Below are 21,213 nucleotides of genomic sequence, written 5' to 3'. Positions count from 1 at the left end.
TATATACAAACTAGGCTGACCCGCCTTTTAAGGCGACCGACTTTTAAGTTGACCACTTCTTAAGGCAATTCAATATGTAGATCAATTTGATATTTTATACAAACTCATTAATTTGGTTATATTGCATTTGAGCGGTATTACTTTAATACTCGTAGTTTCTGTTATTTTTGTGATGAAATTTAAACTTTTTTTCTATATTGAGGTCGCCCTTTTGAACCCCCCTGATATTTACTACGCGGTGAGGCATTTGTACTCCATCAGCATTAATTATTTCCAGAGACATAATTTTGTCTATTTCTCCAGCGCATCGCACACAAAAGCAAGGGAACGATGGGAGCACCAGAAATCTGCTCACATCATGTCGCTTCGTACCGCAAGCTGCAAGTAGTAAGTCTGTGATAAGCGGAATAGCGCTACGCTTTCCACTCACGGGACGGAAGGACAATCCTGACCGCTTTTATATAGTAAGAAAGAAGAAAGAAGAAGAAGATATCGCACAGTCTGGAGTAGAAAATCATCCGTTACCTGGAAAAGCGAAACTACAAATCCCATTGTGCATTGCAAAATGGATGGGGCGTGTGTGAAACTCTGCGCCTGCATAGCACTCACGGGACGGAAGGACAATCCCGACCACTTTTATATAGAAGGATGCTGTAAATATTTTGTGATAGGGAGACTTATAACACAAGTGAAAGTATTAGGTTTGCCGTATTTCAGGACAGGAAATGCACAATAAGTGGTTCTAGTGAATGGTGCACTGGTGGGTACACTGCCATTATCACTGGACCACCAACTGTGGGAATTGTGTCCTGCTATAACAGATAGAGCCTCGGAGATTCAAGATTGAGTCAATAACAGGTCAACATATTTTCATCAGAGACATTTTTTTTTTGGTTTTGTAGTGTTTCTCATGCTAATTTCAAGTCTGTGTTTAGTTTTTTCTCTAGCATGTCTTGTTTTTGTGATGGAGCTAATAATATATTGCATGACATTTGTTAAAATTAGCCTGATTGTATTACAAGATTTATGTATTTTGATGTTACAGGCAGTATTAACTGTGTTTGATTTTAGTTGTTATCATGCCTATAAATCATATTGATCATCCAGACAGTTTCTGTTATTTGTGTGGTTCATTCACGAGGGAAGCACAACATCACCCAATTACCACAAATCTTAAGTAGTTATACAAATTGTACTTTGGCTGCCCAATTGGTGACCAGGATAAATCTTTGGCTCCAAATGTCATTTGTACCAGTTGTTCTAGCAATCTGCGTGACTGGTAAATCAGGGAAAGGGAGTGATGCCATATGCATTCCCAATGATATGGAGGAAACTGCGAGACCATCTCAACGATTGCTGCTTTTGCTACATGAACACAAGTGGATTCTCAGCTAAGACTAACAACAAAATTGTATAGTGTGGTCCAGATCTAATTATGCAGATCCAGATTGTCTGGATGTCTTTGATTTATGCGGGGACAATTCCAGTTTGGCGCAAAGACGATTCTTCATGTCGTCAGTTCACACACTTCTCGATGGTCCGGGATTTTTGGGGTGATTTTCTATGTAATAAACTTAATAACTTATAGTGTAATGAAAATTGCCTAATTAGATCTGGAGCACCCTATATATCCCAACCTAGATTCTGCAATCATGCCTCTCCATATCATGATGAAGAACCTTGTTAAAGGCCATGGGTAAAGCAAACTCACTGGGAGAGAAATGTGGAAAGAAATGGCAGTGGTGTATGAAGACTTAACACTTACTTATTTCCGCAGCCAAATTCTTCAGCTTCTTCATACTGCGACTGATTAAAACAATATTCAAACCACGTCTGGCTAACTGAAAAGTTTAAAAAATAAAGACAAAAAGAGTGACCAGTCATATATGTCAGTGACAAACTGGAATATAAATGAGATGTTCCACCAACATCACCAAAAATCAAGAGTTGCCTAATCCACACCACAATTTGTACAGTCAAACATTTGCAAACCTGGGGCCTTAAGGAGGCAGTTAGTTTAAGAAATCTCATTTATCTGGTTTAATACTGTGTATTTATTTTACAGTATTCTGAGTGCCTCAGTTTTTTAGGGTGAAGTGCCAAGACTGACCCTTGAGGTAACAATAAGTCTAGTAACTTTTTCATCAAATAGGCTGGAATTTGCAGGGGGCAAATACGTTTCACATTTGTTTAAGAATTAGTAGGAGAAAAGTAAGGGACTTTTGCAGAGTCGGTACACATACTTTCTGCGTGTTTTTAGGACTGAAGCAGAATTTAAGTCCTGAAATGAAACACAAGCCAAAACCAGATATTCTTTCCCTTAAAATGCTTGTTCTTTATTTATTCAAGTGCTATTCTCTTACAAATTATGGACACTTTACTGTGAGCATTGCCTTCTTTGTAAGTCCAGATGTTCCCTATGGTGTTGCATTATAAAACGCTGCATCACTGGCTACAAACCGGCAGCACCTATTGAAATGTCAAAGCAATGCAAAGCCACAAAAATAACTAATTAGCAGTATTTCAGAACAGAACAAAATGTCAGAAATTAAACCTAAATGTATTTCAAACAGTGAACAAATAAATAAATAAATGAAAAGCAATAACAAATGGGAATAAAAAATGAATATATATAGAAATAAACACAAAAAATGTAACCGATCATGCATTCATATCCAAGCCTATGGCAGGATATCAAGTGGCAGGGTTAGACTTCAAGTTGAGACAGAGACCCATTGGCTGCTAAATATGACTTTGAGTACAGTGGTGTAAGAAGTGGGATGTTCCTAACTAATGTGGCTGAATTTAAACAAGACAGACAAGTGTAAATGTGTTCAAATCTGCATTGACAGATTGTTGTGACACAAGCTGCCCAAGTACAAACATTCCTTTTTCCAGGATGTTATTTTAATTTTATCCAACAGTGCAAAAGAAACAAATTGTGTCTCCTAGTCTGCACATTTCTAATTCCAAGGATTAAGTGTGCCATTTGTCCTTTTTTCATTTTTTGTCTTCTCTCTTTCATTTAATTTTAATTGTAGAGACAGACTAGTTCAGAGATGTGCTTTGGTTGTATATAGTGCCTTTATGAAATTATTTGTATGTGAACTACTGAAAGCTGCTTTATCCAGTGGTTTGTCATAGGTTTATAAGAACACATTTTGTTATTTTGATATTGCTATTAATAAATTAGGTTAATCATTTTCTATATACAGTACTTCCACGATTGCAATCTGTTTTGTGCTCAATGCTGTTGGAACTAATTTTGGCTCCCTATGATTTTCTAACCCTCTGGATAGGAGTGTTAGAAAATACATACTGTATATAGGCCAAAAGTATGCGGACAACTCTCCAAGGTATTCATTTCAGGTGTTTCAGCCACACCCATTGTCAACAGACACATAAAATCAAATGTACGGCCATGTGATCTCCATTGACAAAACTGACATTACAATGTGTTGTACAGAACACCTCGGAGACTTTAAACGTGGCACTATCATTGGACGCTACCTTTGTGACAAGTTAGCACTGGTTAACTGTAAGTGCTATTATTGTGAAGTGAAAGAGTCAAGGAGCAACAATAGCTCAGCCATGAAATGGTAGACCATGCACATTGACAGAGCAGGGCCACTGAGTGTTGAAGTGCATAATGTGTAAAAATCACCTATCATCCTTTGTATCACTCATAACAGAGATCTAAACTGCATTTGTAAGTAACAGCAGCACAAAAACTGTGTACCAGGAGCTTTGTGAAGTGGGTTTTCATGGCCAAGTACCAACACACAAGTCTAAGGTCACTATACATAATGCCAAGCATCAGCTGAAGTGATGCAAAGCATGCCACCCATTAGATTCTGGGGCAGTGAAAATGTACTTTCTGGAGTGATGAGTCATGCATCAATATTTATCTGATAGAATATCGGTTTCCAGATGCAAGGAGAAAGCTATCTTCCAGACTGCTTTGGCCCTACTGTAAAGTTTGGTAGTGGTTGAATAAAGGTCAGGGTATGGCTTGGGACCCTTTGTTGCATTGAAGGATACTGTTAATGCTACAGAATACAAAGATATTTTAGATAATTGTGTGCTTCCAACAGTTTGGCAACAGTTTGGGGAAGGCCTGTCTCTGTTTCTGCATGACTGTGCCCTTGGGCACAAAGCCAGGCCCATTAACACATGGAGGAACTCAAGTGGTCTGGACAGAGCCCTGAACTTAACCCTAATAAACACTTTTAGGATAAATTGGAACCTCAATTGGAGGTCAGGTCTTCTCGTCCAACATCAGTACTAACCTCACAAATGATCTTTTGGCTGAATGGGTACAAACTCCCACAGATACACTACAAAATCTTGTGAAAACCCTTCCCAGAAGAGTGAAGGCTGTTATAGCTGCAAAAGTTTGGGTAACTCAATATTAATGCTAGTAGTTTTGGAATAGAATGTCCAACAAGCTCATATACTGTAGGTATGATGATCAGGTGTCCACAGACATTTAGCCATATACTGTAGTGTAGATGGGTGTGTAAGACTACATAGCACATCCACTTTGAATGAGGATTCAGTCTTAAAATAATAAATAATACAAGATCATTGATGACATGCAGGTTTATGTTTCTGCTATCATACATCGGAAAGACATGATCAAGCCAGTTTGTGGAAGGAGAACAGCAGGCACAAAGGACATCAAAGCCAACATTGTAGAGAATGTACAAATATCAAAAGTAAATGTACCAGCTTGTGAGGTAGCTGTGCCATCTTACTCCTACTCTCCTACTTTCAATAATTACACATTCAGTTTGGAGTTTAAATGTAGTCAGTACCCAAGTTTTCAGTCATAAGTGGAAGAGATACCAGCTCATGGTTAAAAATAAGATCCAGAGCAGGCTGGGAAATAATTATTGAACACTATTATATTTTTAAGAATTACTTTGGATTTTTGAAATCAATTAACCTTTTTCTTTGTCCAGTACCTCCTGACTCACTGGTACAAGAAAACCTCCACTTATGATATACTGCTCGACTTGTGCTGATGTCTAGTTGTGTAAGAAAACAATCTTTTTGAGTTCCTCCTATTTTTGGTCATCTAGACCTCAAATACTTAAACATTTGGGTAATTTTGGACAATATTTTGTGTAGGAAATGTTGCTATGATAAAGAGTAAACCAAAAGATTTCACGAAAATCTGCATAATCAAAAATAATCATAACGACTTGAAGTTGTGCATGACACGTCAACTGAACCCAATGGCTCAGCTCATAATGGGATGCGAGGGGTCAAAGTTACTCCTTTTGACAAAACTACAAAAAAATGGGGATTGATAATACTGGCATGTGGAGTTCTAATACTTTTGAAAGTTGATACTTTACTGGTGGTCCTAGCCTTCTAAGACCCTCTACCAGAAGGTTAAAAATGACACATTTCAAACATAAGCATGTGAGATATTGTTTTAGACAATTTCAAGGTCAGTGATTACAAATGAGGTGTTATTTTTCATTCTTTGCAACAGGAAAGGATCTATGGATCCTTTCCTAAGGATCCATATTGACCTAAGGATCTATGGACCTCTGTTAGAGGGTGAAAATTGTAATTGAGGATATTTAGACTTTGAACATTTAAACTGAAGTACACAATTTTATTTTTGAAATATATGACTATTCTTGCTTATTACGTACTTCTACCTCTAGTTTACTCAACATATTGTCACAATTCTTATGACCACCCAGATTTAAGATGGCTTACATTAATTTAGATTTCTCTTCTGTTTAAATGCATGTTCAACATTGTTTTGTTGCATTTTGTATGATTATATTGTGAATAACATAGTATTCTGAAACCTGCTTATTCCAGTTCAGGGTCACACGCTGTCAGATCACACACACACATACTCACACATACAAACACCAGTAAATTTACAACAGCCAGTGAACCTGATCTGCAAGTCTCTGAGGCTGTGAGACGTAGATTAGGAGTAGTATGCAAAGCCAATAATTATATGTATTTTTTAAACATATTTGTTCGTAGAGGTGGTACAGTAGTTGGTGCTTCTGTTGCATAGCTCCAGCTTTTAAAAGTTTCCCACGTCCCCAAAACTGTGGTGTGTGTATGTTTGAGTGAGCCCAACAATGTGCTGACATCCCATCCACAATTGGTTTCTACATTTTGTTGAATACTTTAGCCTTGATTGGAACAAGAGGGCTTAATAATTGATGGACGACATTTCTATATATGTAGCAGACTTTAGGACTTATTAGAAGGTATCTGTAGACCTTACCTCATGTGCGTAGGCTTTACCAATTCCTGCTGTAGCCCCTGTGACAACTGAAAGCAGAAAAGGAAAACAATGACTTCAGTCTTGGTCTAGAAATTAAGGACTACAAGATCTTATACTTCCTTCTCTACCTGGACACAGCTGAATGACAGCCTCCATGTCTATTTTGCTTGTCATTCATTCCCATGATAAAAATAATACACTTATAAAACTGCAGGGGACTGCTGTTCATACTATTTTTCACTTCTTGTTTGTATGAATAATGGCAGCCTTCTTGGTTTGTAGCAGCAGTTTGGCAGGTCATGTTGCTCTGATGAGAGACAGTTACTGTAATGCAGACTCCCAAGTAAAACATGAAAATACTTAATTTAAAGTCACCAAATAACAGAATCCAAATGTAGTTCATAATGATCTAAAAAAGACAAACTGCCTCCTCTACTATGTGCCCTTCTCCACTGTGCCTGATAACTGCTGGCTGAGGTTTACAGCTACACCTGCAAAAACTGTTGCCGCTTTACACAATCTTGTGCTCTTTGTTCTCCTTTCCTGACACATCTGTGCTACTGTCTCTTATTATGGCTTCCTCGATGCTTTTCTCTTCCTCTTTAAATATGTTTTTCATTTTTTCTTTACACTCAGCACATTCTGTCTCACTGTTTTACATTTTTGATACATTCAACCAGTTCTTGTAGAACAACTTAAGAATTAAATTTGGCAAATGGCAACTCTTTCATGTACAATCATATACTGCAACCCACAATGAACCTTTTAAACTCTGGGGCAGAATTTGTCCTCTCTGACATGAAAAAATGAACAGAGTTAACATCGAGTGTCAAAGTGTTTTTAGTAATCACACATTTCTCATAGGTTTGAACCTTTGATTTGCTCTCAAATAATTAATTATTTGATAATGATTTGATATAGTTTGCACTTTGTCAGTAAGTGAGTATATACATCTCAAAACAATTTTTTTCGTCACCGTTTCAATGCTAAACAAAGTCAGTGTAGAGGGATCCTGTGCAAGTGAGGGGTGGGGCGGGAGACTTGGGGAAAGAAGAAGGGGTCACTTTTTTGACTGCTTAGTCACAGGCTAGAGTCCAATAAATGACAAAATGTTTTGAAAAACCCCTGAGTGTCTTTCATCAGGGAAAAAGAGGACTGAGCTGTCACAGTGAAAGGGATGTCAGAACTACTGTAAATATATACATCTAACTTTGCTTATGGTTTAACCATTTGTATGTAACAGATTTTATTTAATTCAATAGTTCTTCATACCAGTCAAGTCAAGTCAAGTTTATTGTCATGTGTACATTTGTCATAATTTGAAGTATTGCACAGTATGACTTCCAGAAAAGTACCAATGAGTTCCTCACAAAGCCAACCACAAAAATACATATTTATTTTGTAGGAAAGACTACTATTCTCAATTTTGCCAGGATGGAACCCAAGTCCTAGCTTAGGAAGCTGTTGTCAGAAAGAGAAGGTGGGAGAGGAGCATGCCATCATCTGCATGTTACACCGATCCCTTTCTCACTTGGACAGAGACAGTGGTGCAGTAAGAATTATGTTTCTGGACTTCTCTAGCACCTTCAACATCATCCAACCTCGGCTCCTTAGGGACAAGCTGACAGAGATGGGAGTAGATTCATACCTGGTGGCATGGATTGTGGACTATCTTACAGACAGACCTCAGTATGTGCGTCTCGGGAACTGCAGGTCTGACATTGTGGTCAGCAACACAGGAGCTCTGCAGGGGACTGTACTTTCTCCGGTCCTGTTCAGCCTATATACATTGGACTTCCAATACAACTCGGAGTCCTGCCACGTGCAAAAGTTCACTGACGACACTGCTATTGTGGGCTGCATCAGGAGAGGGCAGGAGGAGGAGTATAGGAACCTAATCAAGGACTTTGTTAAATGGTGCGACTCAAACCACCTACACCTGAACACCAAGGAGCTGGTGGTGGATTTTAGGAGGGCCAGGCCCTTCATGGATCCCGTGACCATCAGAGGCGACTGTGTGCAGTGGGTGCAGACTTATAAATACCTAGGAGTGCAGATGGATAATAAACTGGACTGGACTGCCAATACTGATGCTCTGTGCAAGAAAGGACAGAGCGGACTATGCTTCCTTAGAAGGTTGGCGTTTTTCAACATCTGCAATAAGATGCTCCACTGACAGACTGAGGAGATTGTTCCTCCTCCACACTATGCGACTCTTCAATTCCACCCGGGGGGTTAACGTTAACATTATACAAAGTTATTGACTGTTATACCAGCCTCACACTCTCCACCTTGCATTTTGTAACTTGCATTGTGTTTTTATCACTCTTTAATTAATATTGTTTTTATCAGTATGCTGCTGCTGGATTATGTGAATTTCCCCTTGGGGATTAATAAAGTATCTATCTATCTATCTATCTATCTATCTATCTATCTATCTATCTATCTATCTATCTATCTATCTATCTATCTATCTATCTATCGCCTGGTAGAAAGTCTCAGTTTGCCTGACAGGGCCAGCCACCAGAAAATAGCTTATCTAATGAGATGATCGATAACAGACCTTATAACATCAGTAAGGAGATCTTCTGAAGGCCCAAGCCGAACACCCAAGTTCTGAACAAAGGACTATACTGTAAATCAAAGGATGAGCAAAATTGATGGACGGAACTTTGGACCAGTGGTCAGCCAAAAGGATGAAAATATGTACACCCAAGAAGCCAATGACAAGACCTCTATTACTTACTGTGAAAACATTAACCACATCTTAACTAAATGTTCTTCTTATGAAGCTACAGCTCAGCCTGGCCAGCTTTGGCCTATAGCTGATAACGTGTAGTTGTGAGAGAGGCTGAAGCATTCTCTTTACTCAAAAGTGCAATTGTACTGGTCTGGAAGGGTGAAAAACTTGTTTGTACTGGAGTTTGGACAAGGATGATATTACTCCAACCTTGCTGAGGAACAGCAAATGCACAAGCAAAATAGAGATAGAGAGAGACAGATGCCTACGTAAACCATACATTCGCCTTGCTAACGGCAGGGGCTAACTGATGACCAGCCCAGTTGCGTAGCTAGAGTTCATGCCACTCGGGGCAGGGCGGTGCTTCAATTTGCCGTTCTCCAACATATCTGAATATGTTAACCTATTTGAATTGAAATGTTATATAGAGAAAAATTAAGATAAATTTTGTATAGATTTATTCATATATAGAGAAACAGAAATAATTTTTCACATATAATTATTTATAAGCATCAACTAGATAAGAATGTAGTATAGATGCACTGATAAGCCGTGTTCTGAATATTAGTTTAATATAATTATGCTACAAAAACCAGAACCAGTGTAGTGTACAAGTGATAGGTGGGGATGTTTTCTGCACAGAGCAAGGACGCATTTGGATTGATAACGAAAATGATAAATTGTAAATTAGTTGTTTATCTTCCAAGAAACTATTATTGGTGTAATGTTTATGTTTATTTTTGTTACTGCCTCATAAATTTCAACTGTTGTGATTGATGCCATCACAGAAGGACAGTCTGAAAATTATTTTTGAAGCATTTGTGTATAAAAAAAATCAGAGAATTTTTTTTTTTCATTCATGAGTAAAATTTTTCTGAACTCTGCTGCTTACACCCCCAAAAATTTGCCGCCGAGGGCAGACCGTCCCCTTCACCCACCCCTACAGTATCTACGCCACTGGACCAGCTGACCCAGCAGGTATAATTCTGCTACCTACTAAGGACAATGTGTGCGTAAAAACCATGAAGAGAAACTGCAGTACCACCCACAGCCTGAAGGTGGGACAAAAGGTGAAAAAGGAGATGAGCTTCTGAAGAAAGAAAGATAGCACATTAAAAATTCTTCAATTGTGTCCGGAGATAGACTATCATGAAAGGAACAAAGCATTGCTCACATCTAACCATAAGTGTTACTTTGATTCCAAGAACTATTAATTGCAATTAAATAGATAGGACAAAGCAAGCTAATGTATGGTGGTATTGGTGTCAACGTGAACCTTGTAAAGGATACATTCTGGCTGTTATGAGTTTCTTATCCTAAATCCAGTAAGGCAGTGAAGAGTAGCATCTTGAATACATCTCTCCCTCTTTCTCTCTCTCTCTCTCAGAACTAGTTGAATAGGAGTCAGAGGAAATTTTATCAAAGTTTTTTTTTTTTTTTGTTCTTTAGGAATTGGTTATTTAATCTTTTATCTTTTTTTTAATTTGGAATATGTATAGTTTTAAATAAATACCATTGGTTTTGTCTTTTTTTATTGACTTGTTTGCTCTTTAGGAACTAGTTTTTCTTTCTTAGGAGCTGGTTAATTTTAATAATTTCTTCATGCTAACCGTGCAGGGTCAGGTGAATAAAGCAAGGTCTTGTTAGTCTTGTTGTTTTTTTTAAACCCCTGAATATTTTCTTCTTGGTTTACATTTTCTTGCCTGATGACAGATATATATGAAATGCATTTAAACATTTTTCTTTTCAAATGTTATATGTAGTGTATAATTATTGTGATCCTCTAGGATATTTTTATTAATTTAAGTTTTAGTTGTGTTTATTTAATTGTATTTTTATTCCTTCATTGTACATGACACCATTAGAATGTTCACATCATTTTATCTGTCCTTACTGACTTTTGCCATGGTGGTTACAAAGCAAGTGTTCGGTGTCTGTGTGACATCTGATGTCATGATACTGCAAGCATCAACCACAGTGGTACTGTTCAGTTGCCATTCAAATATTTGGATAATTCCCAAAAAGTCTACCTTGCAGTGATTTTGTTTTTTGTTTTGTTGATGTCTGGTTTTGATTTTATCGTCTTTTGGTTTTCAGTTTCAGAGATGGCAATACTGACAGTTTAATCCACTGCTGTGTATCACATAGTATACTCGTCTAACTTTTTTTCCAGGCAACAATATAACAATGTCTCAAAAATGGCAGCGCCCATAAAAAGGACACAAAGTGCAATAATTCTTACCATTACAAAAAAAAATTAATTCAAAACAGTATACAATTGGAACTGCACTTGTGCTAAAACCCCTTGAGAAGCAAAAGATCATAATTAAACAGAACAGTAATATTATCACATCATGACAACTTTGAGGAGTTTTCAAAGTTCAGACTTCAGGTTATGTGCACCAACATCTTTTATGAAGCAGAACAAAGACATCTCAAACAATTGCAATGGAGGATGTTTTTACGAACAATAAGGTGGTGGACGTGCAAACCAGCAGAAAAATGGCAAAGAGCACAAGAGAAACTGATCACAAAATAGGTAGTGATGATATCACAGTTAAAATGCTAAATCAATATTTTAAAATATAAATAAATAATATAATAAAATCACTAAACAAATTTCTACATTATTCATAAGAGTAAGAAATATCTGGATAAGATATTAAGACGTTAGCTTGTAGCTAAAAAAGCTGAATGGATTGATCTCTGCTTGTTGAAAATGATCCTAACAAAGGCAAGACGTTTTGAAGTTCAAAACTTCAAATCAAAGAAGAAATCCCCAGAGAATATCTGCTGAGGAGGGAAAAAAAACACATTGGTATAGAGACAGAGAGTATCCCTAACTTTCACTGTGGTAAGGTAGATCTACTAGAAAATGGCAAAAGATGGTAAGGTGTGGTACCCTGAAAGTGCAACAAATCAGGAGAAAAGGAATAGCACATGGAGAAGATTCTAAAGAAATTCATCCAAGATGCTAGAGAGCGGTTAACAATTCAGTTGCCATCCTTTTGGCTGACAGGTAGTAAACCTACCATTTAAAAAATCCAGAAATATAATGTTGAGGCTTACTAACCAATGAATGAGAGGGAAAGTGGCCCTTAAATGTAAAATTTAAAACTCTAACTTATTAAAAAAGGAAAAAGTCTCTTAATACAAGTTTGTAAGTGTTGTTACACATGTGTGACTGGTAGTCGCCTTCTTGGCTTGACTGAGGTAAGCAAAACCACTTTGGGATGAGAGGGGGCGCTGTCGCCAATGACATCTTCTCCTTCACCTGCAGCCCCAAGAAGACACCCAATGAGTACACCCAAGCCTGGCCATAATACCCGAAGCTGGCCCCATCCCTTCTAGTCGGGACGCTTTAAAACTGGATGAGCTAGGAAGGTGGCAGTTGTTTCAAGACCAGCGGTTGACATTGAAGGAGCTCCCATGTGAAAACACATACAAACCCATTGTGCTAGCTGGTATCAATTCAGCTGTCTTTTCTGTTGTGCCACATTGCACCCTTTTTGCTTTTATTTTATATACAAATTAAACAGGGTTACCCAGTTGGTACACCAATGATTTCTGCTGTCCTTCTCAAGTCTGTTCTCCGGTCACAATGCATATAACTTTGGAAATATTTAAATGAGGCTTCAGTTCACTGAAGCGTTTTATTACATCCTATTTTGTATTTTATTTTAACTAAGTTTATGAATGTGTTTAGTCCTCTGGGATAGCAACTAACTGAGCGCTGAGGGATTCTAAGGCACTGTGCTTACTGCCAGTACTGTAGTCTCTTATTTTAATGGTCTGTCTCATGTTGTTGCCTTGTGACCAACTCTTATGCTGCTGACTGACTTGCTGTCATTTTGTAAATTCTGACCTCTGCTACTAACTTTTTCGAGTTCTTGCACAATTTTCAATGCCTTCTCAAACAGCCATGTGGGCTTTGCTAGGCATCTCCACTTAATGTAGCGCTCTTGTATAACACAAACCAGATCTTTGAGATTTTCCCAGCAGTTTAAATTTTTAGCCTTTTCAAGAAGCAATATGACATGCACAGCTACACTTTAATTTGATTTTTGGAGAACCTAGTTTTTGTTAAAACTTTAAATCAGTGTTTCTTAATGTTCAGTTCTTAGGGCCGCCTTTTGTGCAAACCAGTTTCTCAATCATTCAGTCATTGTTAACTTTAACTGATTTCATTTTTTAATTAGCTGATCTGTTTTTTTGGATTTTTCTTTTAACTTACATTTAGAAAAGTGCAATAATGCCAGATTTACACACATTTGTATTTTTTCTATACCTTTAAATGCTTAATTAGTTTTTTTTTTTAGTTCACTTTTTCTATGGAGTTTGCTTTCTGTGGAGTTGTATTTGAATATTGATACGCAAAGTAAACACTCTTTAAGCAGCAGCTACTGTACTTTAGTGTTACTTACTTGTGTGCTCTTTAGTAATAACACATATAAATTCCTTAATTAACATAAGAGTAACTAAGACAAGAAATCGTTTGGGAAAAAAACCTGCAGCCGCTGAAAACTGAAAGTTGAGAACCACTACTCGAAATCACCAAAGTAAAATTTTCAAACAGTCTTCTTATATTAGCAGCCACATATGAGAATGTCTAAAGTGAGTCTTGGCCTGGGGTTTAACAAATTTTACAAGTTTAGGCAGAAGTCTAAATCTGCTCCTAAGCACTACTGCCACATTGGGATCTCCCCTTCAAATTGTTTGAGTCACTGCCCTTCATTTACCTCAGGGATGTCCACTCAGCTCATGGTTTCACATTTATAAAACTTTACATGGATTCAAGCAAGAAAGTATGCATATTCCAAAAAGCAGAAAGCTGTGTCTGTCAAAAACAGTTCAGATTGATAGAATCTGCCAAACGCACGTGTGTATGCAACTTTCCCTATATAAATTACAATAATCTTGTAAATGTGCACATGTGAACATGCCTTGAACCCTGCCCAGTTGCCACCCTGAAAAAACCATACATAGACCGTGCTAATCAGCCTCCTACAATGGTGACAACAAAGAAGAGAGGTAAATAGAGAAGCTTTGAAGACTGCACAGCAGTAGTTCTCATCTCTGAAGTAGAGGTGTACAAAGATATTTTATTTGGTGGCCTAAGCAAGCAAAAATATACTGAATGGTAACATGTCAGTGCTTCCATGAATGTGGTGAAGTCTGCCAGTGACACATTGCCTGAAACAAGGTAGAGGCAAAGATGCACATCACTCATCACCAGTACAGTATTATGATTTGGTTTTCCGTTTCTATTTTTTATTAGTTTCTCATAACAATTTTTTACGATTACACACATATTTTGAGTTTTTTTTAAAGCCATAGATTCTGTTTATGATGTTACTATTTTCATTGTATTGTTGCTTCATTTTAAGTGCATTCTGGCCACCATGTTGTATGTTAACGAACACTGCCATTTTGGATATCCACCGTTAACAGAGTACTTCACATTTACAGAGGTCGTTACCCGCAGGTAACTGAGGTGACGGGTTAAAATGTCATTTAATAGTCACTTCCTTTTTCAAGTTGTGGATTCCAACCCTTCTTCTACTTCCTTTGCATTAAACGTTTCAGATATCTTGGCTTGATGGCCTTGTAGTTTGATCTCCCTGTGTTGACCTTTTTTCTGCCTCATGTCTATGTCTTGGTGCTCACTTAACTTCCTTGTCAGCCTTAAAACTAGTTACATTCAATTGCAGGCCATGGGAGGGCCAATGTCAATTCTAGCCACTAGGTATTAACTAGCGATTTGTGAATGTTTTGATCTTTTTGACTGACTTTTTTCAGTGAATCATGGGTATCAATTTGCAAGCACAGAGAAATCAATTCAGTAATGCTCAATAGGAGCACTAAAGCGCATGCATGATGCTGTCAGCCTCTTTCGTTTAAATGTTTAAAGTGCACGTTTAAGTACCGGCCGTCTGATTCATTAATTTTGTTCACTTCACTAGTGATTCATTCTAGTTTGAACATTATTGGTGAACAAGAACTCTGTCATTAATCATTTTCCCATTCATCATACAATACAGTAGCAACACATTCATATTCAGTCAGTCAGTCAGTCATTTTCCAACCAAATATCTTAATTGTATGTTTTGTACAATTCATTCTTGAAATTGTTTTTAACATAATATGTTTATGTCCCTTTGTACATTCAACAAATTATTCACATAAAGCTGATTCTTATAAAGATGTTATTCTAATTTCGATTTACTAGTTGCTTTCAAATAATGATAACAGGTCACCACAATTCTTCTTCATTTGATTTATGAATGAGTTGCATGATTCTCATTTATTTGATCAATGACCGGAATGGTTACCCGAGAATGAGTCACACAGTTCTTGCTCACTTACTCTGTTATTCCTGAAGTTGGTGTCTTATTTTAAACATGCATTTTTAATTTACTGCCATGCTTTGTGCTTTCAGAGCTTTTAATAATAGAAAATATGAATTACCAGCATGTTAAATATATAATTTAATAAATATATTAAAATTGAATTATTATTTTAAATTAATTTAAGCCAAAATGCCCAAGAAAGTTTTAGTGTTTTTTAAAAATTGATAACTCAAACAAATCAGAAGAATTGATTCCTTTAATTGAGTAGCTTGAATAAATCAAATAAAGTGAATCAAAATGCCCATCACTTGCAGGAACCAACCCTGGAACACGTGCATATAATTCCATGCACTCCCATTATAGCCAATCAGCCTAAGCTGCTGGCCATTTAGAAGTGGGAGGAAAACAGAAATAAAAAGAAGAATCATATACGTAGGCACAATGAGAACACCAAAAATGCCACACAAAAGAGGACCAAGCAGTGATTCAAATCCAGGAATTTGGTGTTGTAAGGCAGCAGTTCTAACCACTGTGTCATTGTTCAATCCCAATACATAAGTGACAGCTCCTTATGATGATGCAGATGTGTGTCTGATATCAGCTAATTACTAACTAAATAAACTCAATCCAACAATAATTTATATGGCATCCTTCATGTAGCACACCATCAGTAAACAGCTGATTGCACGCCATTGTTTTTTTATCATGTTGCCTGCATGAAGGAAACTCAAATATGTGGCTATTTAGGCACATCAAAAATTTTATTTTTAGAGATTCAATTCACATACTCACAATGAAATTCATTTTGCAGGCAACATTGAAATTGCCAAATGAAAAATTCACTAAACGGAGTTTTGGGAGGCATAAAGTACTTTTGGCATGTGTGAAGGACAGCCGGGTCCCATGCTGCTTATGTTCTGGGGGAGCCACCATGGGCAGTCCAATACCTCCCCCGGGACGCTTGGTGGCAGCCTCCATGGCTGACGGTGATTCCCCAACCACCTGCAGGGCTCAATGGGAGATGGAGTCCTCCACAGCCTGGTTGGGGGGCTCGGATGGCCGTTAGGGGGCTGGACGAATCTTCAGCCCCACCTGGATGTGCAATTAGGACCAGGTGGTCAAGCAGCTGGAACACTTCCGGGTGGGTTGTAAAAAGGGCCAGCCACCACCACTCGAGGAGCCAGAGTTGGGAGGAAGGAGACGAAGCTTGGGAAGGAGTGGTGGTAAAGGAAGAAAGGTGGTGTTGCTGTGTGTTGGACTGGTGTTTTGTGGGACTGTGTCACTGGGAAGACGTGTGCCCACGGGTGAAGAAAAATAAAGTCTTTTCATTTTTATACATGCCTCCGTGTCCATCTGTGTTGGGTCAGGCACCTATATAGCGCCTTTGTTACACATGTAAAACAAGTACTATTGCTTCCTAAAGCCTCATCACACTTCTGTATTTGCCTGTATTGTTTTCTTTAGGTGTGCAACTCATGTTCAAATCAATATTATTTATGCATCTCAATCACTAACCAACAACCCCTTTGTACTCTCCAAGAACCATGGACCTTTCTGTCTTGCGTACATCTTTAGGACTGCAATTGCCAAGATTGTCATCGCAATTGTCAAAGTGGGGCTCAACATGCCAGAACACATCTGGCAGTTCAACAAAATGTCTTCACGTGACAGGAAATGAGTGGTAATTTTTTCTTTTCACTAGATATCTTTATTTAAACACTAAATGACAGGCAGACACATATAAATGCTTTGAGACAGGAACTAAAAATCTTTCTTCTTGGGTCAAAAGCATACATTTCATTGGAAGTGAAACACCAAATTTTGGTGCAAATTCAATTTTGTGTGAAAACTTTCGCTCATCATTAGTTATTTCTAAAATTCATAGCGATTAACTGAACATGTAGTAAAGTCAACCTTCACAAGCCTTTCAGCATTATGAATGACATACTTTGGTTTCATGTCATTGCTTTCACAGCACACATCCACAAGGTGACACATTCCAGATCCAGAAACAGCCAGCTGGAAACTTCCATCCATCCATCTATCCAACCATTATCCAACCCACTATATCCTAACTACAGGGTCACAGGGATCTGCTGGAGCCAATCCCAGCCAACACAGGGTGCAAAGCAGGAAACAAACCCTGGGCAGGGCGCCAGCCCACCACAGTGTGCGCACACACACACACACACACACCCAGCACACACTAGGGACAATTTAGAATCACCAGTGCACCTAACCTGTATGTCTTTGGACTGTGGGAGGAAACGGTGCACCCATTGAAAACTCACGCTGGAAACTTTATTAATGAAAATAAAATGTTTCTTCTTAAGTTGACTGACAGCTTAATCCCGTCCTGGTTTAACTTGATTATTTTCATCACTGCTACGTACAGGCAGCAGGAGATATAATTGATGTTGTGCAACATTTTTTAGATTGTACAATTCCAAAAAAATATTTTCCTACTTGAGTGATAGGGAAAGGGCACATACTGTTCTCACGAACACTGTGGCATTAGCTAAAAGAACTAAATGGTTTATTTTTCTTTGCAGTTATCTGAATGTTCTTCTAATGAATTCCTAGGGCCGCTTTGCCTTCGAACACATATTTGTCTAAAGATAATGAAGTGGTGTAGCCTTTTATTGCAAGGGTTACTTTGAAAACACAAGGTTTGGACAACATTCACAGATGGACAGTTACAGTATTTTAAAATCCCATAGCAGATCTGTGTAGTTGTCATGCCATATATAAAACTTTAAAAATTGGTGTGACTCCAAAACAGGTAGCAGTGTGGCATGGAGGCTATAGCTTTGGGCTTTAATGTTTGCCAAATAAGTCTCCATATCCATGTGACTCTGTGACCAAAGTCAAGTAATTTGACCTTCTTGTTTTTGCATTGAGAAAAACAACAGATGGACAATTGTACTGTATACCCACTTACTTTCATAATTCCCATTGGGGAAAAAAAGTAACTTTTTGCATATTAACACTGCTGCCTCACAGTTCAGAGACCTGGGTTAAAATCCTGACATGTTGAGTTTGCACCTTCTTTCTAAAAACACTGCCTAGAAAAACTACTCACCAACCCTGGAACATTTCACATTGTATTATTGTACAACATTGAATCATAGTGGATTTGATTTGGCTTTTGACACTGATCAACAGAAAAAAGCTCTTTAATGTCAAAGGAAAAACAGGTCTTTGCAAAGTGGTCTAAATTTATTATAGAGATAACATGCAAATTAACTAATTGCATAAATATTCAATATTTAAGTTAGTATTTAGTAGATGTAAGTTTGGCAGCCATTACAGCTTTAAGTCTGTGTGCGCAGGTCTACACACTGTCATTAGTCTCCATTCTTCTTTTCAAAACTTCTCAAGCTCTGTCAGGATGCCTGGGGATAGAGAGTGAACAGAGTTTGCCAAGTCCATCACCAGATTCTCATTTAGACTGAGATCTGGACTCTGACTCTGTCACTCCATGACATTTACATTGTTGTTTTTAAGCCATTCCTGTGTAGCTTTGACTTAATGCTTGGGGTCTTGCTGGAAAACAAATCTTCTTCCAAGGTGCAGATTTCTTGCTGACTGCATCAGGATTTTCTTCAAAGGTTTCCCAGTGTTTTACTGCATTCATTTTACCCTCAGAAGCTTTCCAAGGCCAGCTGGAGAGAAGCATCTCCACAGCACAATGCTACCACCACCATGTTTCACTGTGGAAATGGTGTGCTTTTGATAATGTACAGTCTTCAAATATGGCGCTTAGTCTAAAGGTCAAAAAGGTCAATTTTGGTCTTATGAAATCATTCTATCAAATGAAGTTTCTCCGATGTTGTCTTTAATTAGTTGTGTTAGTGAATTAAAGGAATGGATGAATGAGAACTACTTGTCTTTAAATACAGATAAAACAGAGATGTTAATTGTTGGAGGGAATGACGCTGATCACAGCAATATTTTGTCGTCATTTAACTCGGTGGGAATCCCAATTAATTTTACTGAATCAGCCCGCAATCTAGGAGTTATCTTTGACTCTAGCATGTCATTTAAAGCGCATATTACAAAGTCGTCCAAAACCTGTTTTTTCCATCTTAAAAATATTAGGAAATTAAGGCGCTTTCTAAATAAACAGGATTGTGAGAAATTAATTCATGCATTTATCTCTAGTAGGATTGACTACTGCAATGCGGTGTTCACTGGCTGTTCAAACTGTTCTCTATACAGCCTCCAGTTAATCCAAAATGCCGCTGCAAGAATTATTACAAGAACAAGAAAATATGAACACATAACCCCAGTTCTTAAATCTTTACACTGGCTCCCAGTTAAATTTAGGGCAGATTTCAAAATCCTCCTTTTAACATATAAAGCATTAAACGGCCAAGGTCCGGCTTACTTGTCTGAACTTATCATGACTTACAAACCTGAGCGCACATTAAGATCTCAAGATGCCGGTCTGCTTAGGATTCCAAGGATTAATAAAATAACAGTGGGAGGTCGAGCTTTTAGTTACAGGGCCCCTAAACTGTGGAATGGTCTTCCTGCTTCCATAAGAGATGCCCCTCGGTCTCAGCCTTTAAATCCCGCTGAAGACTCACTACTTCAGTTTAGCATATCCTGACTAGAGCTGCTGATTAACTGTACATACTGCATCTCTGTTGTTAGTCATTAGCACTATAACATAAGTAACATGATAATTATATTTGAATACTAACCCTCACCTATTCTGTTTCTTTTCTCGGTACCCAAATGTGGCCATTGGTGCCACAGCCCCCCTGCCAAGTTGTTTGCCTGCCTATGGTAAAGTCATCCCTGATGGAGGATCACAGGAATCATGGGAAAGAGAGGTCCTTTCATCGGAGCAATGTTTCAGCCGTGGCATGGCCAAATGGAGATGCAGCTAGATGGATGAGGTCTCCAGGACTCTAAAAATATCGAAACCTAATTATGTCATATCATCTACTGTTAAACCGTAATTCTAAAATTTTTATTATGCTGTCTTAAGGAATTGTTCTGTTGTGTATATTGTATTGTATTGACCCCCTACTTTTGACACCTACTGCACGCCCAACCTACCTGGAAAGGGTCTCTCTTTGAACTGCCTTTCCCGAGGTTTCTTCCATTTTTCCCTACAAGGTTTTTATTGGGAGTTTTTCCTTGTCTTCTCAGAGAGTCAAGGCTGGGGGGCTGTCAAAAGGCAAGGCCTGTTAAAGCCCATTGCGGCACTTCCTGTGTGATTTTGGGCTATACAAAAATAAACTGTATTGTATTGTATGTAACCTTCCGCCAGTTCTCTTCTGCCAAAATCTGGCTGAGATGTCAAGTGTGTTTTTTTAACAGTGGATTTTTCCCATAAATCTGAGACTAGTGAAGCACCCGTGCAACAGTCTCCCCAATTTTATCCACTGTAACGTGTAACTCCTTCAGAGTTGGTGGCCTCCCTCACTAGTTATCTTGTTCTACTTCAATCACTCAGATTCTGTGGACAGCCTACTCTTCCCAGTTTTCCAGCTTTGTCATACTATTCCTATATCTTAATGCACTTTAGCTGATATTCAGTGTTTTGGATATTTGTCCCCATCTCCTGATTTCACAGAGTTGCTTGGAGTCTTCTTTTGTTTTCATTGTGTAAATTAGGCCACCATACTGACTCACCACAAGCTGGCCTTCCAGATAAGGTGCACTGAGACTACAATCAACTTAAACTTCTCAAGTAAAGGCAGATGGTCTCCATTGAACTAACTATGGGACTTCTAAACTAATTGGCCCCTGCAGTGATGACTTAGGTGTGTCATTTTAAAGGGGTGAATCCTTATAACATTCATTAATTTTTATTTTGCATTTGTAATTAACTTACACCA

At 38.1% G+C, this 21,213-nt stretch overlaps 1 protein-coding gene across 3 annotated transcripts in view; it reads right to left on the bottom strand.

Annotated features, from left to right (window-relative positions):
• Positions 1 to 21,213, bottom strand: part of LOC120525125 (testosterone 17-beta-dehydrogenase 3-like) — a 127,688-nt gene that overhangs the window by 47,423 nt on the left and 59,052 nt on the right. For 2 of the 3 annotated variants that reach the window (XR_005632892.1, XM_039747165.1), the window contains exons 2-3: positions 6,269 to 6,315; positions 1,766 to 1,841 (exon numbers count right to left, since the gene is read on the bottom strand). The exons of the other annotated variant lie outside the window; for it this stretch is intronic. Coding sequence is in view for 1 of the 2 variants with exons in the window: in XM_039747165.1 (XP_039603099.1) it covers positions 1,766 to 1,841; positions 6,269 to 6,315 (123 nt within the window). In the remaining variant the exon portion in view is untranslated. The remainder of the gene's footprint in view (positions 1 to 1,765; positions 1,842 to 6,268; positions 6,316 to 21,213) is intronic. 3 annotated transcript variants of the gene reach the window in all.

The sequence above is a fragment of the Polypterus senegalus genome, chromosome 3, assembly GCF_016835505.1.
Source record: "Polypterus senegalus isolate Bchr_013 chromosome 3, ASM1683550v1, whole genome shotgun sequence".
NCBI classification, from domain to species: Eukaryota; Metazoa; Chordata; class Cladistia; order Polypteriformes; family Polypteridae; genus Polypterus; species Polypterus senegalus.
This window is presented reverse-complemented; position numbering and strand designations above follow the sequence as displayed.